Source organism: Trypanosoma brucei, chromosome 10 (genome assembly GCF_000210295.1).
Source record: "Trypanosoma brucei gambiense DAL972 chromosome 10, complete sequence".
NCBI classification, from domain to species: Eukaryota; Euglenozoa; class Kinetoplastea; order Trypanosomatida; family Trypanosomatidae; genus Trypanosoma; species Trypanosoma brucei.
This window is the reverse complement of record NC_026743.1, coordinates 3,185,423-3,212,810: the sequence shown is the minus strand read 5'-3', so window position 1 is coordinate 3,212,810 and position 27,388 is coordinate 3,185,423. Positions and strand designations below refer to the sequence as shown.

General features: G+C 49.3%; 16 protein-coding genes across 16 annotated transcripts; 13 read left to right on the top strand and 3 right to left on the bottom strand.

Annotated features, from left to right (window-relative positions):
- Window positions 1–835: 835 nt before the first annotated feature.
- Window positions 836–2,335, top strand: TbgDal_X16520 (pyruvate kinase 1, putative; the record flags this gene model as incomplete). The annotated part of the gene is made up of 1 exon (XM_011780511.1): window positions 836–2,335. One exon carries the CDS (start codon window positions 836–838, stop codon window positions 2,333–2,335), a length of 1,500 nt encoding a protein of 499 aa, XP_011778813.1.
- A 924-nt stretch (window positions 2,336–3,259) lies between these two features.
- Window positions 3,260–4,759, top strand: TbgDal_X16510 (pyruvate kinase 1, putative; the record flags this gene model as incomplete). Its single annotated transcript, XM_011780510.1, has 1 exon — window positions 3,260–4,759. One exon carries the CDS (start codon window positions 3,260–3,262, stop codon window positions 4,757–4,759), a length of 1,500 nt encoding a protein of 499 aa, XP_011778812.1.
- Window positions 4,760–7,349: 2,590 nt separating this feature from the next.
- TbgDal_X16480 (hypothetical protein, conserved) lies at window positions 7,350–7,742 on the top strand (the record flags this gene model as incomplete). Its single annotated transcript, XM_011780509.1, has 1 exon — window positions 7,350–7,742. The coding sequence occupies one exon, from the start codon at window positions 7,350–7,352 to the stop codon at window positions 7,740–7,742; it is 393 nt and encodes a 130-aa protein (XP_011778811.1).
- A 433-nt stretch (window positions 7,743–8,175) lies between these two features.
- Window positions 8,176–8,640, top strand: TbgDal_X16460 (hypothetical protein; the record flags this gene model as incomplete). Its single annotated transcript, XM_011780508.1, has 1 exon — window positions 8,176–8,640. One exon carries the CDS (start codon window positions 8,176–8,178, stop codon window positions 8,638–8,640), a length of 465 nt encoding a protein of 154 aa, XP_011778810.1.
- Window positions 8,641–8,835: 195 nt separating this feature from the next.
- Window positions 8,836–9,255, top strand: TbgDal_X16450 (hypothetical protein, conserved; the record flags this gene model as incomplete). Its single annotated transcript, XM_011780507.1, has 1 exon — window positions 8,836–9,255. One exon carries the CDS (start codon window positions 8,836–8,838, stop codon window positions 9,253–9,255), a length of 420 nt encoding a protein of 139 aa, XP_011778809.1.
- Window positions 9,256–9,529: 274 nt separating this feature from the next.
- Window positions 9,530–11,113, top strand: TbgDal_X16440 (transporter, putative; the record flags this gene model as incomplete). Its single annotated transcript, XM_011780506.1, has 1 exon — window positions 9,530–11,113. The coding sequence occupies one exon, from the start codon at window positions 9,530–9,532 to the stop codon at window positions 11,111–11,113; it is 1,584 nt and encodes a 527-aa protein (XP_011778808.1).
- A 409-nt stretch (window positions 11,114–11,522) lies between these two features.
- Window positions 11,523–12,548, top strand: TbgDal_X16430 (RBP27 homolog; the record flags this gene model as incomplete). Its single annotated transcript, XM_011780505.1, has 1 exon — window positions 11,523–12,548. One exon carries the CDS (start codon window positions 11,523–11,525, stop codon window positions 12,546–12,548), a length of 1,026 nt encoding a protein of 341 aa, XP_011778807.1.
- Window positions 12,549–12,750: 202 nt separating this feature from the next.
- Window positions 12,751–13,899, top strand: TbgDal_X16420 (diphosphomevalonate decarboxylase, putative; the record flags this gene model as incomplete). The annotated part of the gene is made up of 1 exon (XM_011780504.1): window positions 12,751–13,899. One exon carries the CDS (start codon window positions 12,751–12,753, stop codon window positions 13,897–13,899), a length of 1,149 nt encoding a protein of 382 aa, XP_011778806.1.
- A 373-nt stretch (window positions 13,900–14,272) lies between these two features.
- Window positions 14,273–14,599, top strand: TbgDal_X16410 (hypothetical protein, unlikely; the record flags this gene model as incomplete). The annotated part of the gene is made up of 1 exon (XM_011780503.1): window positions 14,273–14,599. The coding sequence occupies one exon, from the start codon at window positions 14,273–14,275 to the stop codon at window positions 14,597–14,599; it is 327 nt and encodes a 108-aa protein (XP_011778805.1).
- A 787-nt stretch (window positions 14,600–15,386) lies between these two features.
- Window positions 15,387–15,734, bottom strand: TbgDal_X16400 (hypothetical protein, unlikely; the record flags this gene model as incomplete). The annotated part of the gene is made up of 1 exon (XM_011780502.1): window positions 15,387–15,734. One exon carries the CDS (start codon window positions 15,732–15,734, stop codon window positions 15,387–15,389), a length of 348 nt encoding a protein of 115 aa, XP_011778804.1.
- Window positions 15,735–16,271: 537 nt separating this feature from the next.
- Window positions 16,272–16,577, bottom strand: TbgDal_X16390 (hypothetical protein, unlikely; the record flags this gene model as incomplete). Its single annotated transcript, XM_011780501.1, has 1 exon — window positions 16,272–16,577. One exon carries the CDS (start codon window positions 16,575–16,577, stop codon window positions 16,272–16,274), a length of 306 nt encoding a protein of 101 aa, XP_011778803.1.
- A 908-nt stretch (window positions 16,578–17,485) lies between these two features.
- On the top strand, window positions 17,486–17,890 carry TbgDal_X16380 (hypothetical protein, unlikely; the record flags this gene model as incomplete). Its single annotated transcript, XM_011780500.1, has 1 exon — window positions 17,486–17,890. The coding sequence occupies one exon, from the start codon at window positions 17,486–17,488 to the stop codon at window positions 17,888–17,890; it is 405 nt and encodes a 134-aa protein (XP_011778802.1).
- A 1,529-nt stretch (window positions 17,891–19,419) lies between these two features.
- TbgDal_X16370 (hypothetical protein, conserved) lies at window positions 19,420–22,560 on the top strand (the record flags this gene model as incomplete). The annotated part of the gene is made up of 1 exon (XM_011780499.1): window positions 19,420–22,560. One exon carries the CDS (start codon window positions 19,420–19,422, stop codon window positions 22,558–22,560), a length of 3,141 nt encoding a protein of 1,046 aa, XP_011778801.1.
- Window positions 22,561–24,615: 2,055 nt separating this feature from the next.
- Window positions 24,616–25,719, top strand: TbgDal_X16360 (RBP12 homolog; the record flags this gene model as incomplete). The annotated part of the gene is made up of 1 exon (XM_011780498.1): window positions 24,616–25,719. The coding sequence occupies one exon, from the start codon at window positions 24,616–24,618 to the stop codon at window positions 25,717–25,719; it is 1,104 nt and encodes a 367-aa protein (XP_011778800.1).
- Window positions 25,720–26,624: 905 nt separating this feature from the next.
- Window positions 26,625–26,933, top strand: TbgDal_X16350 (hypothetical protein, unlikely; the record flags this gene model as incomplete). The annotated part of the gene is made up of 1 exon (XM_011780497.1): window positions 26,625–26,933. The coding sequence occupies one exon, from the start codon at window positions 26,625–26,627 to the stop codon at window positions 26,931–26,933; it is 309 nt and encodes a 102-aa protein (XP_011778799.1).
- A 36-nt stretch (window positions 26,934–26,969) lies between these two features.
- On the bottom strand, window positions 26,970–27,314 carry TbgDal_X16340 (T. brucei spp.-specific protein; the record flags this gene model as incomplete). The annotated part of the gene is made up of 1 exon (XM_011780496.1): window positions 26,970–27,314. The coding sequence occupies one exon, from the start codon at window positions 27,312–27,314 to the stop codon at window positions 26,970–26,972; it is 345 nt and encodes a 114-aa protein (XP_011778798.1).
- Window positions 27,315–27,388: the final 74 nt, after the last annotated feature.

The following is a 27,388-nucleotide window of genomic DNA, read 5'->3' as shown; positions in this document are numbered from 1 at the left end:
TAACAATCAACTGGTTAGTGAAAAGGTGCCACTAATGCAGCGTGGGTGAGCATGCGGCACCTGCACCGTGCTTAAAGCAGGGCCATTTACAGGTCCATACCAACACGACAAAAAATAACAGGAAAGGAGCTTGCCTTCTTTTTAACTTTGCTCTTGTGCACGCCCTTTGTCTCCTTGTGGTGTACCTTCGCTACTATATATAATTTCTCTAGTTAATCATGTTGTAGAATTGATGGAAGGAAACATCAATGCTTTCACCTTAGTGGTGGTAGCATTTGCTCCCTTTTTCTTTGTTCCTTCGATCACAAACGTATCAAAGTGAAGAAAGTGGCCTATCGGGAGGATATTGGTGAAAGAGAGGAATAGGGAAGAGTTGTTTGAGTTAGAAAAACACTTTATGTATAACGGTTCTTCCGCCTTCTTCATGATACGGTAATACCTTTTGCCACATCACACTGCCCCATTTACGGCGCGCTGCTTCCCCTATCTGCGCTTTTTAAAACCCGAAGCCTAATCATTTTTCTCCTTTTCTCACGTGTGCGCTGACGCACGACTTGAGGAAAGGGGAAATGAAAAAAATGGAGGGAGCCTCCCTAACATCTGCTACTTTCAATTACACGGATGGGCAAGAGCGCGGTGTTACAGAGCGATATGCATTGCTATGCCTCCACAATTACATTTTCGTTTGCTTTCTACCCTTTTCTTCATATAGAACTACAGCAGCATAAAGCATCTAAACACAAATAACCAAGGAAAAAAAGAACAAATTGTGGTATACTAATTATCACCTAATAAAGGAACAATTCAGACAAAACAGATTTATTCCGAAGAGTCCATGTCGCAGCTAGAGCACAACATTGGGCTCTCCATTTTTGAGCCGGTGGCCAAACACCGTGCCAACCGCATTGTGTGCACCATCGGACCCAGCACACAGAGCGTTGAAGCCCTGAAAAACCTAATGAAGAGTGGTATGTCTGTTGCCCGTATGAACTTTTCCCATGGATCCCATGAATACCACCAGACGACAATAAACAACGTTCGCGCAGCTGCTGCTGAACTTGGCCTTCATATTGGTATTGCGCTGGACACGAAAGGTCCTGAAATCCGTACAGGCCTCTTCAAGGATGGTGAGGTGAGCTTCGCCCCTGGTGACATCGTGTGTGTCACTACCGATCCCGCCTATGAGAAGGTTGGCACAAAGGAAAAGTTCTATATCGACTACCCACAACTGACGAACGCGGTACGCCCGGGCGGTTCCATTTATGTTGACGACGGTGTGATGACTCTCCGCGTCTTAAGCAAAGAGGACGACTCCACGCTGAAGTGCCACGTGAACAATCACCACCGCCTGACCGACCGCAGGGGTATCAACCTCCCAGGTTGTGAGGTGGATCTGCCCGCCGTTTCCGAGAAGGACCGCAAGGACTTGGAGTTCGGTGTGGCACAAGGTGTTGATATGATTTTTGCCTCGTTCATCCGCACGGCTGAGCAGGTTCGTGAGGTGCGCGCCGCCCTCGGTGAGAAGGGAAAAGACATCCTTATCATTTCCAAGATTGAAAACCACCAGGGTGTGCAGAACATTGACTCCATCATTGAAGCGAGCAATGGCATTATGGTTGCTCGTGGTGATCTTGGCGTCGAGATCCCCGCCGAGAAGGTGTGTGTGGCGCAGATGTGCATCATCAGCAAGTGCAACGTGGTGGGCAAACCTGTCATCTGTGCCACGCAAATGCTCGAGAGCATGACGTCAAACCCCCGCCCCACACGTGCCGAAGTATCCGATGTTGCCAATGCTGTTCTCAACGGAGCCGACTGTGTCATGCTTTCCGGTGAAACGGCCAAAGGGAAGTACCCCAACGAAGTGGTACAGTACATGGCTCGCATCTGTGTCGAGGCGCAGAGCGCAACGCACGATACTGTTATGTTCAACAGCATTAAGAACCTGCAGAAAATCCCCATGTGCCCCGAAGAGGCCGTTTGCAGCAGCGCCGTCGCCTCTGCATTTGAGGTACAAGCCAAGGCAATGCTCGTGCTAAGCAACACGGGCCGAAGTGCTCGCCTCATCAGCAAGTACCGCCCGAACTGCCCCATCATTTGTGTCACCACACGTCTGCAAACGTGCCGTCAACTCAACGTGACGCGCTCCGTCGTGAGTGTTTTCTACGACGCCGCAAAGAGTGGTGAGGACAAGGATAAGGAAAAGCGCGTGAAACTCGGTTTGGATTTTGCGAAGAAGGAGAAATATGCCAGCACTGGAGACGTGGTGGTTGTCGTGCATGCCGACCACTCTGTGAAGGGGTACCCGAACCAAACTCGCCTCATCTATCTTCCTTAAGCATTGGTGGGTGGGTGAGCAATGTAATGAGGGGTTAATGACAAAAAAAATGCGATATGCTGGTCACTGCAGCAATTTATTTTATTCGGGAGGAAAAGAGTAAAATGGAGGAAGAATTAATATTAGGGGATATTATTGATCTGGGAGGGATAAACTTTAAGAATGGGGAATATATTTGTATGTAAGATGATAAACGGGGGGGATGCATTGAAGCTATATAGCATGTAAGTGAAGGGTATAAGGGTGAACAAACTGATGTCCAAAAACTACGTGCGCCATCCCCTCAGATTCATATGTGACGGTGGGACAAGTGTCGCAGAAAGCATGGAAAGTTAGGGATATGCAAACTGAGGTGGCGTGATGCCGTTAAAAAAAGAGCATCCTGTGCCAAATAAGTGGAATATAGGAAGGGAGAGGTGAGTATTGCTCAGCGACCTCCCACTCTTCGCTCCCCATCCTCTGTAATGTGCCTTTTTTGTTGCTGCACAACAGTTTTCCTGTTGCTCAAAACCGCTGCGTCAGTTTAGGTATGGGATAGGGAGGAAATGGACTCCCTTTCGCTGTCAACACGTAGCTGAGTAAGTGAAACATCTCCTCCTCCACCTTCTTGCTCCTTCCTTCCGTGGAGCTTGTGACTGTTGATGGGTTAACTCCCAACTCATCAACAGTCAATCAACGATGAATAGATCTAGCGACAAGTTACACTGAGGGTTTTAAACGTAAAAAAGTAAAGAAAAGGATTGGTACCCTCCACTTCCACAATTACATTTTCGTTTGCTTTCTACCCTTTTCTTCATATAGAACTACAGCAGCATAAAGCATCTAAACACAAATAACCAAGGAAAAAAAGAACAAATTGTGGTATACTAATTATCACCTAATAAAGGAACAATTCAGACAAAACAGATTTATTCCGAAGAGTCCATGTCGCAGCTAGAGCACAACATTGGGCTCTCCATTTTTGAGCCGGTGGCCAAACACCGTGCCAACCGCATTGTGTGCACCATCGGACCCAGCACACAGAGCGTTGAAGCCCTGAAAAACCTAATGAAGAGTGGTATGTCTGTTGCCCGTATGAACTTTTCCCATGGATCCCATGAATACCACCAGACGACAATAAACAACGTTCGCGCAGCTGCTGCTGAACTTGGCCTTCATATTGGTATTGCGCTGGACACGAAAGGTCCTGAAATCCGTACAGGCCTCTTCAAGGATGGTGAGGTGAGCTTCGCCCCTGGTGACATCGTGTGTGTCACTACCGATCCCGCCTATGAGAAGGTTGGCACAAAGGAAAAGTTCTATATCGACTACCCACAACTGACGAAGGCAGTGCCCGTGGGTGGTTCCATTTATGTTGACGACGGTGTGATGACTCTCCGCGTGGTGAGCAAGGAAGACGATCGGACGCTGAAGTGCCACGTGAACAATCACCACCGCCTGACCGACCGCAGGGGTATCAACCTCCCAGGTTGTGAGGTGGATCTGCCCGCCGTTTCCGAGAAGGACCGCAAGGACTTGGAGTTCGGTGTGGCACAAGGTGTTGATATGATTTTTGCCTCGTTCATCCGCACGGCTGAGCAGGTTCGTGAGGTGCGCGCCGCCCTCGGTGAGAAGGGAAAAGACATCCTTATCATTTCCAAGATTGAAAACCACCAGGGTGTGCAGAACATTGACTCCATCATTGAAGCGAGCAATGGCATTATGGTTGCTCGTGGTGATCTTGGCGTCGAGATCCCCGCCGAGAAGGTGTGTGTGGCGCAGATGTGCATCATCAGCAAGTGCAACGTGGTGGGCAAACCTGTCATCTGTGCCACGCAAATGCTCGAGAGCATGACGTCAAACCCCCGCCCCACACGTGCCGAAGTATCCGATGTTGCCAATGCTGTTCTCAACGGAGCCGACTGTGTCATGCTTTCCGGTGAAACGGCCAAAGGGAAGTACCCCAACGAAGTGGTACAGTACATGGCTCGCATCTGTGTCGAGGCGCAGAGCGCAACGCACGATACTGTTATGTTCAACAGCATTAAGAACCTGCAGAAAATCCCCATGTGCCCCGAAGAGGCCGTTTGCAGCAGCGCCGTCGCCTCTGCATTTGAGGTACAAGCCAAGGCAATGCTCGTGCTAAGCAACACGGGCCGAAGTGCTCGCCTCATCAGCAAGTACCGCCCGAACTGCCCCATCATTTGTGTCACCACACGTCTGCAAACGTGCCGTCAACTCAACGTGACGCGCTCCGTCGTGAGTGTTTTCTACGACGCCGCAAAGAGTGGTGAGGACAAGGATAAGGAAAAGCGCGTGAAACTCGGTTTGGATTTTGCGAAGAAGGAGAAATATGCCAGCACTGGAGACGTGGTGGTTGTCGTGCATGCCGACCACTCTGTGAAGGGGTACCCGAACCAAACTCGCCTCATCTATCTTCCTTAAGCATTGGTGGGTGGGTGAGCAATGTAATGAGGGGTTAATGACAAAAAAAATGCGATATGCTGGTCACTGCAGCAATTTATTTTATTCGGGAGGAAAAGAGTAAAATGGAGGAAGAATTAATATTAGGGGATATTATTGATCTGGGAGGGATAAACTTTAAGAATGGGGAATATATTTGTATGTAAGATGATAAACGGGGGGGATGCATTGAAGCTATATAGCATGTAAGTGAAGGGTATAAGGGTGAACAAACTGATGTCCAAAAACTACGTGCGCCATCCCCTCAGATTCATATGTGACGGTGGGACAAGTGTCGCAGAAAGCATGGAAAGTTAGGGATATGCAAACTGAGGTGGCGTGATGCCGTTAAAAAAAGAGCATCCTGTGCCAAATAAGTGGAATATAGGAAGGGAGAGGTGAGTATTGCTGAGAAATCTCCCTTTCTTCGCCCCCTTTTTGATTTTCCTTTTGGTTCTTGCTATTTAAATTTAAAGCAATAATATCCCTATTTGGCTGTTTATTTGATATATATATATATATATATATATCTTCTTTTTGTGTGTCTCTGTGTGGTTGTACTATCTAATTTTTTTGTTCTGTTATCATCTCATGTTACTAAAATGGATAAAACAGCACTTTTCTTCATATCTTCTGGCAACCCTTGGTGGTGTTTCTAAGCTGTACTACCGAAAAGGGGAGCTGTTAATGTTATTAGGCTACAAGGGAATGAAAGTGTAGTAATGGTGGAAAGTGGTGAATCTCTTAATGTCTTCAATACGAGCAAGCACTGAAATTTTTTTCAGCGGGTGAGTGCCATGACGGGTGAATTTTGTTGGTGGTGTATCGTTGATAGCGCTAAGACAACGGAAAGGGGTTGCGCACTTGATTTGGACTTCTTTTCCACGTTGAAGGGTGGAGTAGTCATTTGATTTGTGGTCCTGCTGTAGTTTTGTCGCGGAGTACTCCGTGCTGTGGGACCATTGGGGAATAACCCTAACACGTTTCCCATTTCCCTTTATTCTGTTTCCGTTCCGTACTTAATTCACCTGTGAGCCAGTAGCTGTGCTCATTAAGATATATACGCGAACACGGAGTTTAGAGTCATAACTGCTACTTCCTCCCCTTGATGTCACCTTACGGTACGGCAAGTTACATGTCTCTTCTCTTCTCTTCCCCCTCCCCCCCAACTTCCCTCACCTTTTTGTTTGATACCTTGTTTGCAAAACCCCGATGATAAATTTGAAATAAACTTACACATATAACACTTTCACTGAAGAAATGAAACCGTCTCAACCGTCGTACGATAAGCGGGCGTATCAGACCATATACCCACAGTACCTTGACGCGGAGTTGACACCCCGCGATGGTCGGCGCCTTACTCGTACGCAAGCTGTAGATGATCCCACAACTAAGGAAGTTGTCGAAGCGTTAAAAGAATTGGGTTACACAGATATCTTCGTTGAACCCTCCGCTTCGTTTCCGCGATCCCAGGGCTCAATCAAGTACATTATGCCCCCAAAAGGATGTGTGAAGGTGGCGATTAAGCGGCCTAAAGGTGAGCACTACATTCCGAAGAGTGATTTCGACACGCAAACACGGGGCGTGACCGTGGAAGATATCCCCAACAAAATGGAGCTCTTGCGCCGGGTATCTGCACTAATAAAAATACAGCACGCGTTGAAAAAACAGGCCGAAGCCGCGGCGGCCTCACAGACTGCCAACACACGGAAAAAGTAGAGGCGGTGTCTCACATGGGATCGGTTTGGAGGAGAAGCGCGGGATATTGGACTGAGCTGCTGGAGAGGGTGAACTATTGTTGTGACATTTTACCTTCCTCTCCTCTCTGTCTTTCCTTTTCCTCCCCCACCCTCCTTCATTCCACCTGAACCCATCATGATGGATCCGAGTACCTGCGCTCCTTGCCGTAGACTTTAGTGTGCGCGTTGATGCAAGTAAGTGACTTTGTGTGTGTGAGGTGTGCTCTTTTTCTTTTTTCCTGCGCATGGGAATGGATGTACCTGCGCGGCGGTGGGCCACGACTGTGTTTGATTTATTGGTCGGTGTCATCGCACTTGCGTTTTGACGCACAGGAAACTGGCGTTATGTGGAACGGTTTTGTGAGCAGAAACCGTAGAGTAGGCAACCTATTTCACTGTTCTTCGTCGCCATGTTTGCGGAAATGGGAAGGGGACTGTGTTGACGGTTATCTCATTATTATCTTTTTTTTTTTTTTTTTGACTGCACCCTTTATTACTCCACTTTCGAGAAAGCGCTTGTCGTGTACTATTGTGTTGTGCAGCACCTGCACTCGCCTATAGGTTGGCTTCCTGAGTCCATCCGACTAATTCCACAAAACAAGCAATTATTTAAAATAAAGCGCGGCCTGTCATAGGCATGGGGACCTTTTGTTCCCGGTGGTGGGTGCATCTGACCAGTTTATTTCTGCTCAAAGAAAACTACAAAAGGGAAATGTGGTAGGGGCGGTGTGCTGTATAATATATGCCCACAGATCTATGGTGTCATTTTAATTTGTGTTCTTCACCTCACTCACTTCTTCCTACAACGTTTTTGGTTACGTCGCTTCATTTTTATGCCTAACTTTGTGGTAGCGGTGAATAGAAGAATGGCCTCGTTCGGCTCTGAAGCACAGGCAACCAGCAATGAGTTAGTGGCTGTCATTGAAGAACTCAAAGAGCGCCGTGCGGCACTTGACCGAAACATTCGGCGGGAGGAAGAGGAGCGGGCCCGCACACTCACCGAGGTAAACGCGTTGAATGAGCGTTTGGTATCCCTGAACGAAAGCCTGGCAAAAAAGACAGCGATGAGGTCTGAGCTCGACAGAGTCATCAGGGACACTTCGGAGTCGTTCAAAGGGATATTGCAGGAATCAAAAAGTTTGTTAGTCAAGGCGCGCAAGGAATCTTCCGGCCTCACAGGTTCCAGTGACGCCAAGAAGGGTCATCGTGAAAGCGCAGTGTCGTAAAACATTTCAACCCTCTTGTCGTGGTTTTCCCGCACAGCTGGACGAGCGAACCACAAGTTAAACCCGCTGCTCTCGTAAAGAGTGGTGTCCCTAAAGTTGTCTGCTTTTCCCCACTATTACCTCTGGCCCCCACTTCGAACTCACAGCCCCCCCCCCCAAAGCACTTAACTTCTCATGTTTGCCTTATAGTTTTCCCTCATTTTCTTTGTCGGTTGTGTACTTTGCTGGGCAAGAAGGCGGAGAGGAAATTATACCCACGTGTGTAGTATGCAAGCTTCTCGCGTATCATATGGTGAGGGAGCACTGACCAGTGGTGTGAGCTAAAAGAACAAACTTGGGTGTGCTTGTGAAACAAAGGTAGGAAATACTCTAGTTTTATGCAGCGGGAATGGGTGAGCAAGCTGGTTTGTGAGGGAAAGATGATGTTAACGTGATGTTGTTTTCTTTTTGCATGTCGGTGAAATCGTCTCTTCTGCTCTTTTTTTTCTTGGTTGGAGGGAATGGGCATCTGCGATCAGAGGTAGGTTTTTGTGACGCCACTCCGCTCTTGGAGCATTCGTGCAATATATCATCGTTTACAACCCACAACAACGGTGAGCGGGACTCCTTTGCGGCTTCGCCCTCCCCCTCGGTCTTGTCATTTATCAGAAACGACTTCCCCTTCTGTGTTCAAGGGGGGTTCAGATTTTGCCGTGAGCACGACCACTCACACATAGAGCCGTTAGTTAACTTGCTTCGCCACCAATTATTTGCCGCAGCTCACATGGCTTCATTGTGCCGCTGCAGTGATCATAATAACGGTATTATTACGCTGCAACGCCACCAGCAGGTCTATATGTCGGATTCAGGGACGTTAGCTACAAATACGCAACGTTGGCAGTATTCGTTACGTTCCTAACCCGCCGCCAACGTCAGCAGTGCGGCGCTCCCAACATTTGGGCCTGCCATGCTGCTTCACGACTTGCCAAGCACAAGGTGCAAACTTCAGCGACACGGAAATGATCATACATATGGCTCTGCCACACTTGCACACTACGGAAGACAATGATGCAAGGAACTTCTTCATTAAGGGTAACGTAATTATCTCCTCTCAATGCTCACCCAAGCGGGTGAAGAGGAAGCGGTTGCTGAAACCCTTACAAAGAACCTCTCTTGCCTGTACAAAGCCTTCACTTTGGGATCCGACAGAAAAGAGCAAATGTGCGTACTGCAGCACCTCATGAGTTTCCTTTCTCTTCCCGTGATGGGTATTACCGTCGGCACCTTTCTTGGGCGCTACGGTGCGGTTGGGGAAAGGGGCGTAACCGCCAATAACTCCTCCGCTTTCGCCCTACTCCTTTTGGAATATTTTACGGTCGAGGCGTGGAACAATTCCGTCTTCTATCTTCACATCAACAATACAGAAAAGCAGGGTGAGTGGGCGCGTGCTGCCTGGGCTCTGGTTGACATTCTCCCTCCAACACACCGTGTTGTCTCTGCCCTACATGCACTGAGAGGGATCACAGGCTGCTGACCTGCCCAACTGACAGATAATTCTTTCAAGTTCATGGGAGCTTCCCTTTATGTTATTCGTTCGTGACTTATTTATTTCCTTTAGTTGTTGATAAACAACACACTTAGATTCATTTGTGCAAACCGCTTATTAACAGAAAGTGAAAGCAAGGCGCCACGCCTTTCACACAACACCCACCTCGCCCTCTCATTTGTTTCAATCCATTGCTACGCTTACCGCTAAGCAGCGGACAAAGCCTCCCATACCCCGCCTCTTTTTTCGACTACAGTAGTGAATGATGGCTTCCGAAGATAAAACGCAAAGGAACGATCCCCACGAAACGAACGAACATGAAGAAGTGCAAACTACACCTGAGGAGGTTGATCCTACTGCCGAGGAACCTGTATCACGGTGGGGGCGGCTCATGACACCTCGCATTGTTCTTTCCATCTTCACGCTTCTCAACTTCGTCACGTATTACGACCGCGGAGCCATTGCCGGTTGTTTAGTCGTCATTAAGGGTGATCCGACCATCGCGGGGTCATCGAATGTTCTGACGGATACGAAGGCCGGCTTGCTTTTCTCAGGCTTCATGATTGGCTTCATGGTCGCCTGTCCTCTGTTCGCTGGGCTCGGAGGTGTCGTACAATCCAAGTGGATCATCGCCGTAGGCATCATTGCGTGGGCTGCTGCTTTAGTTGGAACCGGCCTGGCACGCTCGTATGAGTTCCTTCTCGCCTGCAGAATCTTTGATGGGGTGGGAGAGGCCGCCTTTGTTGGTTTCACAGTGACGGTGATTGATGCCATTGCACCGCCCGAGTCACGGACATCGTGGATAGGCACGTTCTACTCTATGATCCCCGTCGGGACAGCGGTTGGTATGGCTGCTGGTGGTGTGATGGGTGCGTATGGTTCCGTAGGGGGTCTGGAGGGCTGGCGTGTAACCTTTCTCTCCCTTGCGATCGCCGCCATTCCGATTTTGCTACTTATCGTATTCCTCCCCAAACGATACAACATGCGCCAGAAACGCGACAACGAATACCTCCCGATACATAAGGCCACTTTTCACATTTTCACGAACGCACGGTATCTCCTTGTTGTCTTCGGTTACGCAATGTACTGCTTCGTAATCGGCGGCCTCTCGGTATGGTCAATACCTTTTCTAGTTGATGGGCCGATGGAGCTTACCAACATGACGGCATCAATGATCATGGGCGGTACCACAGCACTTACCGGTATCATTGGATCCATCGTCGGAGGCGTTGTAGTGGACAAACTTGGAGGGAGCCTTGGCTCTTCAGGCACTATGAAGTGTCAGCTTTTTTGCGTCGTCATGATTGCCGTCAGCGTCCCCGCAGGACTTGCTGCATTGTTCATGGAAGTTACTTGGCTGTTTACATCGCTTCTGGTGGTTTCGGTGTTTACTCTCTTTGCAGTCACAGCACCCATTAACTCAGCAATACTAACAGTGGTCCCATGGGATCAAAGGGCATATGCCGTGAGTTACTCCGTTCTTCTTATTCACTTGCTAGGCGATTTCCCGTCACCAACACTTGCTGGTTATCTCTCTGACAATGCCTTCTCGAGAGGATGTCCGGCGCATGGTAATAACACCCAGTGCGGAAACGACATTGACAATTTATGCAAGTGGATAAACAAAACGGGTAATAGCACGGATGGACACTGCGTCAGCAAGTATCAGCTGCGTAATGCTCTTCTTGTGATATTCTCATTCCTCGGTCTTGCAATTCCGTGCTGGCTTGCCGTCTACTACATACTGTCACGTGAGGCGAGTACACCTCACTCCCGAGTCGCAAGCGAAGATAGAAGGTTGGTGGGAGACCAAACACCCGCGGAAAGAAGCAAAGACACTTTGTAGCTTTCCTCTCTTGAAGGGATACTTCGAGATACTTTCACTTCTAACAATAAATAAATAGGACTATCGTTTCTTAACTGCATCTGCGGCGAAATCGCCATCGTTTGTCGTAAGAGTAACTGGCACAAAACGCATGAAATTTAGTAGCTCAGCGGCAAGTTTATCATTCCCCCAATCCTCCGCAATAGTATAAAGTACATCATTTTATCGGGTACATAACGATCACCTTTATTTTATTTTATTTTTTGTTTCCTTTATTTCAATTTGGTGTTCTTAAACGTATTGTCCCTATGCCAGTTTGAGCACGTACTGCGGGCCTCCGTTGTTCTGTACATCTTTCTGTGAACCAACTGTTGCCCCTCTCCCTGCCCGTGTGCGCGACAATCCCTCTCCTTCCCTATTCCGGAAAGCAATGGCCGATCGAGGTGACGCAAGGGTTGTGCACGTCTTTGTTGATGACCTCTCGGCGGTACTCGCTGAAGATGTGCACGAATGGTTGCGTATTATTGGGGACATTGATGAGTTGAAAATGCGATACGATGCTTCCCGGCAACGGTCATTTTACTGGGTTCGTTTCCACCAGAGTTCAGCGGCGCGGCTGGCGGTAGACCACCTTGATGGCGAACGGCTGAAGAATCATGCCATCGAAATACACTCCAACGTGTTCAAGAAACAAACGGCTGCAGTGGCTACTCTAGAGGGCGCCGCGGGGGGCGTACAAGAGGAGAAAACTAAGTTGGAAATGAATCCAAATCTCCCAAAGAACCACCTGATGCCCCGCGACTTGCAAATGGATGAGCTGCTTGTACGTGCCATTCCGGAAATGTTGGAAACTAGCGAGCAGGCGGCTGAGGGCGGGGAGTTGCTGCAAAGACTGTTGGAGCTCCAGGAGTCGTACTGCCGCGCGCAAGAATCGTTGGAGAGGACGACGGAAGGCATTCGTGAGACGGATGGAGAGTTGACGGCACTGCTTCGTGGTGAAACAACGGCAGCCACCGACGTTAGCGGCCCATCTAGTGAAGGCTTTGTGCAGGGCAATACCCCACTAGCGAGCGCACGGATACGAAACGCGGTGCCGGTGCCGCTGTCCACTTGCGACCCCGCGGGGCTGCTATCGAAACTCACCAGACACGTTGGTCCCGTTGCGGATTACGCTTTCAGTTTTGCTTCCAACGGTGGCTCATTCGCTACAGTCGTGGAGTTGTTCCATCCTGACGATGCCGACTTTGCGTTGGCCCTGCTGACAGGTCGGCGCATGGTGTCAAAAAGCACGGAGAAGCACGCCGATGCCGAAGATGCGTTAGAGGCTCTTGTAGGATTTGGTTGGGAGGCTGAGGCCTCGGTGGCTCCGCTGACCCCGCCAAGTGTACCACAAGCCTCCTTCGCCGCACATAACAGGGTGGCCACCATCTTGCGTTCCTGCCAGAGTGTGGCCTAGCATTGCGGGTCGCAGATTCGACCCAGGCGTGGCGTTTCCTATCCGCAAAAAGAGGGGGGAAATCGTAATGTGAACGGAGCTTGTAGCTTTTAAATTGTTTTCTCAATCACTTTTTCTCCTCAGTACTTACTTCCCCTTTCTTACTGACCTCAGCGTAGGTAAAGCGAGGGAAGAATTAATTGCTGCGTGGCAAAGCGGCTCTATGTCCGACCAGTGTGTCACCGTCGAGGCACCCATCAACATCGCTTTTATCAAGTACTGGGGTAAGCGTGAGGGTGGAGAGACGCTGATACTCCCCACAAATGACTCTTTTAGCATCACGCTCTCCGCAAGCCCGTTTCGTAGCAAAACCTCCGTGGAACTCAGGGACGACATCGAGACAGACACGTTTCGACTGAACGGCACCGAGGTTGATGTGGGAAAGACTCCACGGGTCCAGTCGATGCTCCTTCATCTCAGGAGCACATGCCCCGAAGACCTGAAAAACAAAAAGGTGAACATCGTATCGGAGAACAACTTCCCAACTGCCGCTGGGATGGCCTCTTCCGCTAGCGGCTACTGCGCCATGTCGGCGGCGCTCATCCGTGCTTTCAAGTCCACCACTAACGTCTCAATGCTTGCTCGCCTTGGATCTGGCAGCGCCTGCCGCAGTGCCTTTGGGGGTTTCGTTATATGGAACAAGGGGGAGAAACCTGATGGTAGCGACTGTGTGGCCACACAATTTGTTGACGAAACGCATTGGCCCGAGATACAGGTAATGTGCGCTGTCCTTAAAGGGGCACAGAAGGATGTCTCCAGCACCAAGGGCATGCAGCAGTCCCTCAAAACGTCGCCTTTGATGAAGAAGCGCATCTCAGAAACCGTACCGGAGCGCATGAAAATTGCCTCGAGAGCTATAAAGGCGAGGGATTTCGCAACCTTTGCAGAGATTGCAATGCTTGAATCGGACGACCTGCAGGAGATATGCGCGACCACCGAACCGAAGATTACGTATGCGACGGAGGACAGCTACGCGATGATCCGCCTCGTGAAAGCCTACAATGCGAAGAAGGGCCGCACAGCACTGGCTTACACCTTCGATGCCGGGGCGAACTGTTTCTTGTTTGTTCTTAAGGAGGACCTTCCTGAAGCCGTGGCTATGCTCATGGAGCACTTCCCAACACCATTCGAGAAGTTTTTCTTCGGAGACCGCGAGTTACTTGAGAAAGTCAAGGTTGTATCGCTTCCCGACGAATATAAGGAGCTGATTGACCACCCGAAGAAGCCGTTTGAGATGTTACTGCAGTCCCCTGTCGGGTGTGGGGTGAAGTATCTCGGCCCCTCCGAGTCACTCATTCCACCTCGGGTATGAGAAGTACTGCGGGGGATGAAGGAAAGGGGTGACGATATGGGGGTATTTGGCTGGGACTAATGCTCCAGTTCCTATTCCCCCGTAATTTATTTCTTTATGTGTTGTTAAGATCCATCTAACCCCATTTATCGACATTTTCTTACTTTCAAACATAGCTGTCCTCGGGACGTTGTGTTTGAGTAACGGACCGGTGGAGGTGGTGGGGAACAAACCTTCTCCCCTCCCTTCATCCTTCCACTGGAGTAGCATTGCTCAAATTACGCATATATTGGTACGAATGCGGCAGTGGCGGTTGTTCCGCACAGTGCCCGTCGCTGCATTTCATTCTCCCTGTGCTCTCTTTTTTAATTATCTTTCATTTGGAGCGTAGTCAATGCCCTTTGCGGTTGTTCTCTCATCAGAAGTAGTGAGGACAAACCGAAACGGCGGAAATGTTAATAAGAGTAGGTCGGCACCAGATGGATTGACACAAAGTTGTAACGGTCGATCTCTTCGCAGGAAGTTGGAAAAACCAAAACCCACCCTCCCACCATACTTTCTCACTGCGGGTCCCACGCTGTTTAAGCAAAGAGTTCTCATGTTGCAGCGCGTGGGCCGCGGCGAATCGGCCTTTCTGGCATCCCCTTCCCCTTCTCCCTCCTTCTCAGACACATCACTTGATCATATGACAGCGGATCCTCCTGACCCTCGAACCGCATAGTGGCAGCATTTCCAACTTTCCACCTTTCCCACCAAATCATGCACATCCGCAGGGCAGGTGTGAACTGCTATTCGCAAAGCCAGTGACTCTCGAGCCCGCTTTCGCCGTAAATAGTTTCCCCCTCCCCGTGCGTAGTTTGATGTCGTTGGGGTTAGGGAGGCATTTTCCCAAAAAGCCCTCTAAAGCAATTGTTCCAGGCAGTTAGAGCCCTTACGGCCACCAAATCCAATCGAATTCGTTGGCTGGAGCTTGTAGTCGTCCAATCAGTCTCTCCTACCCAATGTGCCGCTAAATCACCGAAGGGGCATATGCAGATATTACGTTGGGTCAGACCATTGAGACTTCAATCCTTCCGAATTTGGGACCCTACAGACGGAGGAGAGTTTACAACAGCCCATTCCAACCTCCATCCTTCGGAGGCCGATGCAGCTGTGAGCATCAGCAAGGATAGCGGGTTACGAAATATGTTCACCACGGAGACGTTGTGAGAAAGCGGGTGGAACTGAGGCAGCGCAAAAGCAGTGATGCTCCGGCGCCCCAAAGTTACTTTCCCCGGGTGTGGAAGGTGGAGACGCCACTTTGTGTAACGAGGTGTGGAATTCCTTTTATTCCTTGCAGAACAAATCCCTTGTCTGCTTCGGGATCGCCACTTTCGCTGTGTTTGAAAGTGCTGTAGCCTCGAGCCGCCTGATGGCGCGCAGTTTACACGGTCTATTCGGTTCAACGTTCCAACGTGGCCAAGGAACCGGATTCATCCAGGACGAGGGGTGCGGTAATTCTGCGATATTTATTCCCCATCCCCCTTGCCCCTCCCAACCCCACCGGAGCCCGCCACGTGGCTGTGAAAATTGAAGGGTGGTAAGTTCATGCGGTTTCCCCACCATCTGCTCCTCCCTTCCCTGTGCAGCCCGTCATCTTCGGCGTTCCCGTGTTCCTTTATCCCGCCACCACTTGTACACTTTTCATCCCATGTCGGGTCCGTTTCTTGAACTAGGCAGAGCCTCATTTTCTTATTCCTTCGTCGTATCCCTCTGGCACTTCCTCTACCCCAATCCTCTTCGCAGCGCTTTCCACCGTTGCCACCTTCATTGCGCATCCCACTCCCGATGCGGTGGAAAACGTCACCAGAGTGCATGAAAAAGGTGCCGGAAGCGGCACACTCAACATACGCCAGAATTTACTCTTATTGTACACTTTTGTTTAGATCACGACCACCAAGGTCACCGAAACGCGCACAAGCACAACGCGGAGCAACGTTTGAGGGTGTGGTCGCAAGGCCGGCGCCTAAAAGGACGACATGCTTGGAAGTGTGCGCCTTTTCCGGGGGCTCATCCCGCCAACTGCACACCACTTCGCGCCCGCAAGTTCCGGCAAGAGGCCTCTAGGAAAATAGCCTTTAGTTGCCAATCATTTTTCAAGCACAGTTCCTTTACCCTAGTTTGTTGGCAAGCGCAGCACCGTGTCACCGTAGATCGTTGTCAGCGCGTCGGGGAAGCACTATGGGAATGAGTGTAGACCCCACTCTGCTCGCCAACCGTCGCGGAAGTTCGCCTTCCCTCAAACGACGGAAAAGGAGAAAGTGAAGCAAAAAGGAACTACTCTGAGGTTGCAACCGCCTTCGGGGGTACCAAACTTATTCGACCTTGTGATCCAGTCCCGTTGCCGCTTGTGCTTACCGAAAGTGAATCGCATGCACGCACTCTAATATTTTCTTCTCGAGGGCGGCAGAGCGTCCACCACCGAGTGGAACAAGGTCGGTCACCAATGCCATCACCTCCGGAGTGTGACGAGGGGAATTATTTTTCTTTCTGCACTTGAAAGCGGCCCTTGTTGGCCATCCGCCGCAACTGCTTCCTGTAGGTGGGGAACTCAAACAGAAAGTCCCTCCCCATCTTCGGCGCCATTGGGCAGCGGAAGGGGTACCTCCCACCTCATTCATTATATGTGCTATGAGAGCCGGCACCTGCCGCCGCAACATCTTCAGGATAGTTGGTGCACGTTATTTTTATTTTTGGGTGGAGAGGCAGCCAGCAACTTTGTCGGAGGGTGGGCTGCGCGTGCCGGTGTTTTCAGGTTTCGGTCTCGTTACGGGTGTGGTCCGCACATTTTGTACCACGCTGCCCGTGCTTCTTGCAACGTACCCGTGATGTTTCGGGTGCCCTGTAGCCTGCGAGGGGGAACGCTACATGGTCGTGATGTGTGACAAAAACTTGCTTATCGATTGGAAGGTATTTGAATCGGCGGCGAGCTCCACGAGGGGCGGGGGCAGTCCAATCCATGGTTCACGGAACCGAACGCATATGAAAAGTTTATGGTCGCACAACGGCAACTCACTGTGGTGTTCTGCTCGTGATTACGTTTCCAAGAAACTGAGCTGTGCAGTTTGTCGGTGAGTGCCGTAAGCGATAGCGCTTTTTACTTTTTCGTAACAGACAATCAATCAAGTTAAAAAAACTCCTGGCTGCCAGTCGCCCAAACGTTTTGCGCATGGCAGTGTTCGGCGTTACTTGATGCGTGTGTGGGCATTTCGCACCAGGTTCTCTCGTTTGTGCATTTGGCCGTACTATAGTCCCCCCACGCTCTCCCTTCCCCGGTCCCTTTCTGAATTGTGGACTTCGGTTGATTGTTTTTGCGCATGCCAAAACGAAGTCAAGCAATTTTTTTTTAATCCTTGAAGCATACGTCAACCTAACCCGCTGTCGATCCAGTAGGTCGTTCCCACACTGCCAACATCGACTCGGTCGTACGGAAACAATTTCGGCGTCGCTTCTTTGGCGTCTAGCATCCTCGCTGCTGTTCAGTAGATGCGTTTTCGTCGGTTCCTCTCGGCACATCCTTTCTAACATCTGCATCTGTTGCCTTTTTACTGGTGCAGTCCCATTCGTCATGGGCTCTGTGCTTAAGCCAGCTCTTTGGGCATACACAGACGCCGTGTGGTTCCCAGCTGTTTCTCAACGGTGGAGGCAACTGAAAGACGCCGCCCTCCCTTCCATTGAAGGCTGCTTCGTACGTGTTTTATGGCTTCTCTTCCGGGACATTTTCCCCTCATCCCTCCCCCCGAGGCGCCTTTCTGCATCGTTCTCTGGATTTGATACTTTCCTCTCCTGTGCTGGAGATCGTCCTGCTCCTTTCCCGTGGGACGCCCGGTGCTGCCACCCCTCGGATGACTGGGTTTTTTGCTCCGTTGGTACTGTTCAAACAGTTAAGCGAAGTCCTGAGCCGTTCCTTTATCTTTGCATGGGCCTGTTCATGGGGTCGTGGCTGGGCCGCCCTTTTCTTTGCCTGACATAATGCCGTGCAGAAGCCTGGTGTGCTCCCCAAATACGGCGGCCAACGGTGACATCAAAAGCTACCAGACTGTGATCCGGTTGATTTGGCGCGGGGTGGTCCACCATAACGCTTCAGTCCTCTGTGCTCCGCGTTGTGTCGCTCCGTTTCCACCTCCTTCATTTTTTTGTTTCGTCTGGCTGCCACCGCACTGCCGATTCTTACTTTCCCATTGGCATGCCGACCTATGTTCTTTATGATTCGCGGTTCGCAGGGGCAGGGTGCTCTCGGGCCACATGGCCTGAACCAAGATCCGTTCCTGCATTGCTGGGCGTCGCCCCGGTGATCGTCCTTTCCAACCCTCCCGAGCACATTGGACCCTCTGCGGTACCCCTGCTTTCGGTGCTGAAACCGCCCACTCTACCTTTGCTTGCGTAGCTATCAGGGGTTATGTGCTGGAGACCTGTGTGTTTAAAGTGATTTTCTTCTCTTCCACCGTCGGAGCTCGTATTCCACAGAAGGGCAGGAGGTGACCCTGCTTCCCCGGAGCACCTTCACCAGAGTCGACTGGTTCGTCGTGGGGTCGACCCTGTCCCTCTGATGCTGTGGCCAGTAGAGCCACGGGTGTGCCCGACGCCCCCTCAGGGGGTTGTCAGGGTTGCACTCCTACGTGGTAGAAGTGCGAGTGGAGCTTCACCAGCCCTTGCCCAGCGTAGGTGTTTTCACTTCAAGTGGTTACCCACATTGTACAGGAGTTGTGCTTTTCCGCGGAAGGCAGTGTTTACTGCCGCGTCAAAAAAGGGTGGGGGTGCGGACGCGTGTTGTCTCATTGGCCTGGGTGGGCTAGCGCTCAACAATCCCAGGGATAATACTGGCTGGTGTTGATCTTTGGTCTGCTATTGGGCGTTGGTGTTGCGTCAGCTTCGGTAGCAAAATTTCCTCGCGTATAGGACGGATAACATTCATTTGTTGCTGATATTAGTGCATCGCCCGTTTTATTTACGTCTTTCACACTCGATCAGAACGTTAATACTGTCACGCAATTATCGTATGTGTTTCTGGCTTAATGTTACGCACAAGTGTGATGACAGTACACTGGTATGGAGAGGGTCTGTGTTTCAAGTAGTGTCGCCTCCCTTTCCCCTTAGTGCTTCCACGTCAACACCTGTGGGAGTTTCTCCGAGGTCACCCTTGTGAAATGAAGGCTTGTATTAGGTATTGGAGTGGCGTCGCTTATACGTAAAGGATGTGATGTTGCTAGTTTGTTGCCGCGAGGTTTTCTAAACTATTGGTGCTTCTGCCTTATAATCTCTTTTTCTATTTTTAAATATTACCCATTATTGCACTGCCTCTGAGAGGTGAATATACCTGGTATCGCGTCGTGTATCGGTCCTACCTTTTTTGAATGTTTCACTTCGTAGGCCGTTATATCAAACTGACAATTTTTGTGTATTTCTGCGCTACTCACTGACTCACTGCAGCAGCATGTCAACCGCGCATTTATTCCTATTTTTTCTTTTCTTTTTTTTTTTTGCTCTGTCAGAGTGCAAGTAATGGATTTCATTGCATTTAAGGATGGTGGCCTGCGAGACGACCGCTACAGGATTGTAGATGAGGTTGAAGAAAGGTTACCTGACCGTCCGAAGGTGAACCATCGGCAAAGGTGTGTTAAAGATTACGGACTGACATGTGCTCAGCAGCAAGACCGTTCACAAGCAGAAGGATTGTTCACTGTAACCCCTAGGACTGTAGATTTTAGAGATATTGTAGTCGGCCAAACGTACACCAAGAAGGTAACGTTAACAAACTGCACGAACAAGTTGTACGCCTTCAGGATTTTACCCGTCTCCCCAAAATATAAAGAGGTCCTCCAGTATGAATATCGTCTTCCGCCGAAACTTCCCTCCGGACTGTCTTGGAGTGTGAACATTCGGTTTACCCCCTCGAAGGAAGACGATTTAGAAACAACCATCGTATTTCGGACAGAACAAGGTGTTTTCGTTGTCCCGGTGAGGGCTTTTCGTCGTAAATCAGTTGTTTCTGCTTCCCCTGACAAACTTGATTATGGTTGTGTGATATTCGGAGAGAAATTGTCCAAAAGGGTTACTCTGAGGAATGACGGTGCCCTTGCAGCTACAGTATCGGTTGGTGGGTCGGTGCGCGACTGGACAGGTGTGCTTCATAAGAATCCTATCAACGGAAAAGAAGAATCTGTCGTGGTGTTTAACCCTGCTGGTTACACTCTGACCATTGAACCGTATTCCGCTAGTTACTTTGATGTAATATTTTCTCCTCATGAAGATGTTGTTATTGATGGTGACATTGAAATCCGCTACGATGTAGACGGGTCGGCGGCTGTCAAAAAAATTCAAGTAAGAGGGACTGGAGGTTCACTTCCTGTGCACGTCTCCTCGGCAGCTGAAATAGACTTCGAGTGGTGTTTTTTTGAAACCACGTACTGCGAAAAGATAACGATTCAAAATACAACAAACGTGCTGACAACAGTTATTCCGGAGGTCCCACCAACGTTGTCTTCGTCGCTCTCTTTTTCACCAAAGTCGGTATGTGTTCAAGCAAAGAGCACTTCCGAAATTTGCGTTTTTTTCACTCCTCAAAGAGGTCTTGGACACACAGTTCAAAGCGTAATTCTGATGTCAGTCCGTGATCAGAAAACGCCCCTTTCAGTAAAACTGAATGCGAGGTTAACTGAGCGGGGGTTCGGGGTTAGCACGAATGAACTGCACTTTGGTTCGCGAAGCATCTGCGAAGAGATAGTACAGCCGCTGAGGGTAGAAAATTTGTCCGATCTCCCCCAAACTCTTGGATTCTTAACACTTCCTGATAACGTGAAGGTTGCTCCATACCCAATCGTTACGTTGCTACCGAAAGAGGTGATGGAGTTCAAGGTGGGAGTGCGACCGCCAACGCTTGGCCAGTTCACTCACGTTGTCAATATTACCAACGAATACGATGTTTCTCGTGCCATTCAACTGACTGGCTGCGGATGCGAGTATCCTGTACGGTTCTCAAAGTCATGTATCGATCTTCCAGCATGCCCATTGGGTGGTGAGATCAATTACTCAGTAACGTTGCAGAACAATGGGAATGCTCAACAATCGTTCTTCATTTCCTCCCCTCTTGAATACCTAAGGGCAAGTCCTTCGTTCGGGACCCTTCAAGGAGGAGAACATTGTCCTATTGTTGTATTCTTCGCACCTCTTGCGCAGCCGTCCACACCACCCTTGGAGGAGACAATGCCTCGGCCAAGTACCAAGCGCATATCCCGGAGAGGAAGGGAACGGGAACATACACCACCGCTGGAAAAGGTGACAGATAGCGAAGAAGCTTGCTTAAACGAACTATACAAGGCATGGGAGTGTAATTCCTCCGGTGAGGGGTGGAGCAGACATTCCAGCTTCTTCTTAAAGTGCGTGGTAGGGGAGGCGGCTAGTGAACAAGTTGTGATGCTTCAAATTAATTGTGTTGTAGTCAAACCCACGCTATCCGTGAGCCTAGTCTCCCGCGTCCACCAGAAGGCAGTTTTGAGGAAGGCATCGAAACGCGGTGCGAAGAAGAACGAACGTCGCGGTGTCGAGCAGTCACTAACACTAGAAATATCACCGAGTGCTGTCAAGCAAAGTGTTGATTTTGGGAAGGTGCCGCTAAACTCTCGTGTTGAACGAGTTTTCCTGCTTCGCTACACTGGGGAAGGGTCCATGTATTTACAAATGCGCCCAGTGGCTGCATATTCACCGTTCTTCGTTTCCAAGCCACCTCAGTTTATCCTTTCTCACGATGAAGAATGTGCGGTAACCGTTTGCTTTACACCCGCAGAGTGCGGCTATTACAGAGAGGAGGTAGTTTTTTCCTCCGCATGCTCAAATGACGTGACGTTATCGTTGCAAGGATCATGTGAGCCCGCCGATTTGCTTATAACTGGCGATCGAGAGCTCGGGGAGCAAACAAAGTCCATTGAGGTGATCGTTCTAGAACCCGCTCAGGTTGGACAGGAATCTCGGCAGCAACTCTTTTTCCACAATATGAGCAATTTGCCTCTTGAAGTGAACGTTGCGTTTATTACTGGCGAGGGAAAGACTCCTGCGTGGCCAGAAGGCTGTTCTTTTACCTTTGAGAGCGATCAGTTTGTCATACCAGGAAGGACAAAGGTCCCCAAAACGATTGTGTTCACCCCACAAGTAGTTGGAATGGTTTCCTTGCATCTTCGCGTTTCAGATGGCTCGTCTGTTCAAACCATCCTTGTGGAAGGTCGTGGGTGCGACTTGCCTGTGTTTCTAACATTTCCCTCATGTAAGGAATTGGCGGCGGGAGAGAGTGCACCGTACACAGGTTTCCGGAAAAACCCCTTCCCGGAAACTGGTGCGTCTGCCATTGACCCGGTCCGACTCTATTTCGCAGCAGAACAAACAAGATCAATATCCGTTGGTAGCCTCAAGGCAGGAAGCTCTTTTGAATGCATTGTTGGTGGCTGGAGTGAGACGTTTACTGAGAATGGGTGGAAGTTAGAGCCTCTGAAAATTACTGGACCTGCTGGGAGTCACGGTACATTCACGGTGTCATACAACCCCAGACGTGATCACACGGACGTTTCATTTTGTACGTTTTCACTGGCGATTAAGTGTGCTTTGGTGCCGGAAGAAAGGGTGTACCATGTTCAGTGCACAGGAACTGCCTAAGGAAATTACTGGCTTTTACAAAACATCGGTGTGTAAGTCTATTACACTATTTGTAGTTGGGCGTTGTCGTGACCATCGTTAGCTAGAAAGGTCACAGTAGCCCCGATCCTCTAGTGGTTTGACGTACATGTGACGTGTGCTGCCTTGTGCGTTGGTGATGTGTGTTCAGTGTACTGATGTCCTGTAGCCGTAGCTCCTCCCTAAAGCAAATCGACACCACCTCTGTACCTAGCTAAGTGGGCGATACTCGTTGCGTGCTTGGGGAGCACGTCATGTACGCGGTGGAAAGGACACACCACCCACATACTCTTGGTGTTTTCTTTGGTTCGTAAGCGCATTTGGCATTGGTCCTGAATAACATGCACACAAGTTCTTGTGCTGCGTACGGTGATGGAATTCAATAAACAGGCAGAAGCGATTACTCCCAGATACTATCATAGGTTGATTTTGTTGGATACGGCTTTTCGCGCATTTGGACATTCGTTTTTTACTTCAGTCCGTGCTATTCAACGCCCACAGAAGTGCAGGTTTATTTAAACAAGGCATTGGATTCGATCCAATGCGGGAGCAAACTGGTTGCTCAGTTGTTGTTCCGTAGGTATAGGGGGAGAGAGTTTTGAAGCATAAAACCTCCTTTTGCAATTTTTTGTTTATCAGTGATCACTTTCTCTCCCTGTGATTTTTACAACAAATGATGCTAGGTGTACTATTTCTGTTATTTAAGGATGCGGTGTTCCTTCAACTGGTGTTATAACTTTCAGGACAGATCACCGGCTTAAACATTCGTCACGTCGTGTGGTTACGGTTTTAGGCAACCCAAACTGTGATCTTCTGTACAGAACGTGGGATATTTGTTTGTAGTTTTAGGGGTATGGAGGCCACCGTCGTCGATATGTGCGCACTACCCCAAAGGATGCGTGTATTACTGCACGTTGAGGAGTTGCGCAATTGTGCGACATCTTGATGACCTTTGCTAGAACCAGAACAAAGAGCCTAATTGGGCGGCGGTAACCATGTCAGTGCATTTTTGACAAGTGGTGCTACCAGGGGCACTTCTGCGCCATTCCCGGTGAGTGCGTAAGGGGCCATGTAAAGTTATGTGGTGCATTTTTCGCGGCCTTAGCTGTTATTGCTTTGGACCGATCAGTTTGTCGGGGGGCTGGAGGAGTGATTGTGCCAACCCTCTCCCCCTGCGTTGTCCACATTATGTGAACACTATGGGTATCTATGGTGGCGTCTTTCAGAGTGGAGGGAATATCGTTCCTCCGCTCGCCCCCTTCTTTCAGCCACAGTGCTTTTGAGTAAATTGTGCTCATACTTCATGTTTGAGGAAGCGCAAATTGAGTGGATGGTTAGTTTTGGATGAAAATATAACCGTTTTGTATTTTCTATCTGCGTAAGACACGTTGGACCCTCTGTGTTTTCGTTGTTAGTTTCGCTGCTTGTGTTTGTGCATTCTTGTGTTTTTACTTTTGTCTCTCGCCACCCCGCCACTGCAACTGAGGTAATGTTAATTCGAGGAGTTTTTGGTTAAACACAGCAGACTAATCCCTGTGCTTGTGGGTGATTATATTAAACGCTTATGCAAGCTTGCTAGGATGCCATGGAGGTGCTTCCTGGTAACTATTGCCATTGAGCACAGGTTGACATACCCTGACGCGACGATGTTGCTTCGCTGACGCACCGTCATGGGACTATGAAGGCCTTTCGTTGCCTTTCAAGACCACTTCATAATCCATTCCCAAAGCGAGGGGCACATAAGGGGAAAAGGGGGTTGCTTTTCAATTATACGTGCCCTTTTCATCCTTTCTGCGTGGAGCGATTTAAGCTTGAGCACACTCACTGAGCCTTCCAGGCACTTCGTACCGCCCTGTGAGTTCAAGCTTTTCTATGCTTTGTCTCTTTTATGTTTCTTAGGATCCTTTCTCTTTGGAGTTTCGAGGTCGACTGAGAGTTGTTAACTATCCCGAAATTTACTAGTTGAGTAAGTGCGCGCGCCAGAGGAAGAGTGGGGCGAAACGTTTAGCGTGAAGAAAGAGGATAAGGTAGGAAGGAATGAATTTTTCACCATTGGCGAATCCTCAGTGTGTGTTCAGCAGCCCCAGCATAGGGAACGTCAACGATGATACAGGTATGGGCTATTCCCCAAAACACTGCGACAATGATGTGGGGCGTGCAGATTCACATGGAGCCGTAACGCACCGACAGTCAAGAACCTTCAGCGCCGGGCATATGACGAACATGGTCCATCACGCCCAGCAATACCCTGTTTCCAGGGGTAATAGGCATACTCGTGTTGGAAGCAAGCTCTTTGTAGGGCAGGTACCTGCTGTCGCAACAGAAAAACAACTGCGACCGGTTTTTGAACCCTATGGAGAGCTTTTAGAGGTTAAGATCATGCGTGATTCCATGGGACGTTCAAAGGGGAGCGCATGGGTGCGTTATCGAACGGATGAGATGGCCTCGAGCGCCATTTATGCTCTCCATGAGAAGCACACGGTTCCTCCCCAAACCAATCCACTTCGTGTACAATTTGCCATCATAAGCAAAGCAAGGTGCCCGAACCAACAGGTGTATACGATGAGTTCAAGAGCACCAATGGCTCAAATTCCTGGTGAAACGGGCATGGTGGGAATGCCGTTGCGTTTGGGTGCCTCTGTTAACATGTTTCCCCCCACAATCGCCGACAACAATGGAGGGTATACTCTTCCGTCATCTATCCACTCTCAGAGTGTTCCCGGCACAGGTTCTGGCCCGTACACATCATCTACAAATCGCGTTGATGGCTTAGATAGGAACCGAGGCAGTTATAGTTCCTTCTCTGTCGAGGAGCAACCGTACACATCAGCACCGAGACTCTACCAGTTTGAGAGTGTTGTTTATCCATCAGCCACTGCTCCCCATTCAAATGTATATAATCAACACGTGCATACACAGCAAAGACAATCTGAGAGTGGCTCTAACAAGAAAGAGACTTCTACCGGACGTACGTGGACTTTTGACGTAGCGGATGATGAACACATCGAAAGTTTACAAAACGATGCCTCCATTTCCAGAAACGGTGGCCTTTCTCTCAACAATGGGAATATTTCGTGGGATGACGAGAAATGGCAGTCCCCAACAGGTGCAATGATCCGCTTGAGCGGATCGGGCGAGTAGCATACCGAGCAAGGGGAAAAAAAAAACAATCAACGGTTGAAACCGTGGTCAATCACCTAAAATTAGCAGTGTTTTGCTTTGGTATATGTGTGTGTGTGTGTCTGGCAAACTCCGATCGTATCGTGTGCTGCTTCATGCTTGAGTGACAGAGTTGGTTGCTTTTGTATGTGTTGGAAGTGCTCGTAACAAGGGGAGAACCGTGTATCTCCTTTTTCCCTTATTTGTGTTGTGTGGTGAGTGCTGGGGGCAGAGAGTTCATTACGAGGCCCTGTGAAGGCCACTGCGACATTTCAACGACATTGTTTTTCCGTCTTGAAGCACTACTTGATTTGCGCCTTCCTGCTTTCTCTGTAACATTGCTTATGCTCACATAAATGTTGTAATATGGGTTACGGCGAGGGTGTGCGTGCGTGAATGGGTTCTAGAAGGTACCCTGTCTGGGTTCCCCACTTTCACAATAACTTACCATGCCAAATCCTCTTTTCTTCTACTTCGTTTGTCGTCCTGTAACTGCGGTTTCCCGGTGGAAGGTGGAAGTTTCTTTGTTTTTATGTCCAAAGCAAAATTTTTATTGCTCTTTGGCGGTCGGTACTGTTCGGAGATGACAATAAGGAAATGTTGATCGGTGAGGAGATGCATGTTGGCACAAAATTCGAAGGGGAAAACGACGGAAAGTCATTTTGGAGGTGATCGACCGTCGCCTTCTTTCCAGGTTTTCCCTCGTTCTTTGTTGAACGGTGTTGCAAACCGTTGCTTGCTTTTTTCCTTTGTAAAATTGCTGCAACCATGTCATGGAAACCGCTTTTATGCAATTGCGGTTTCACTTGTCATGGTTTCATCTGGGTGATCTGGTAAATGTCTAAACGTGGTGCAGGGGGGAATGCCAAGGGAATATATATATATGCATGCATATGTTCCTATTTTTGTGTTCGTGTGTTTATTCAGTTAGGGAACGAAGACACTCGCCCCTGTGTGCCACGTTTGCTTCCATCGGCATGTTTTTTTTGCTTCTGCATTCCTTCCTTTACACCTCCCTCGTTCAAACCAGTAAATTTGAACCTTTTTTTTTAAATGCCTGTGCCGGTTGTTATCATCGGTGTTGCTGTCGACGGATGTTGCCGTCTTTTTCTTTTTTGCGCTATCATTCTGTGTCACACATATGTGGGACCAAGTCAATAAAGGTGCGTGTGCACTTGAGTCTGAGTATGTGCTAGTGCTGCATCACATGAACCTTTGTGCTTTTCCCTCGTCTAAACGCATGTGAAGGTCAGGAGAGGGGGCATGTCGTGTGTGCCGAGGTAAAGCGTTATAAGTTGAATGAGAAGCGTTAATGGAGCACATTGTCTCGATTTCCCTTTATCCAAAAGTGTCGACGTTATATTGCCGCATTGACTTTTATGGAAGTGGACGATAAATCCCTTTGTTTTGTACATCGTGCTTTGTTTGACTGAGGCTTTCACCTTACGGATGTGCTGAATGCTAACGATGCTTGCTGCATTTGAGAAAATTGTGACGCTGAACCCACTTCTGCCCGCATAGATGCGTACATACAGATGTGTGTGCATTTTCCTTATTGTTGGCAACCTGTTGTCCATGGCCTGAGAACAGAGGGTGCAGTACTCTTGTCTGCCAGCTAAAAGGTGCTTCAGTGTTCTTTTGATTGGCCTAT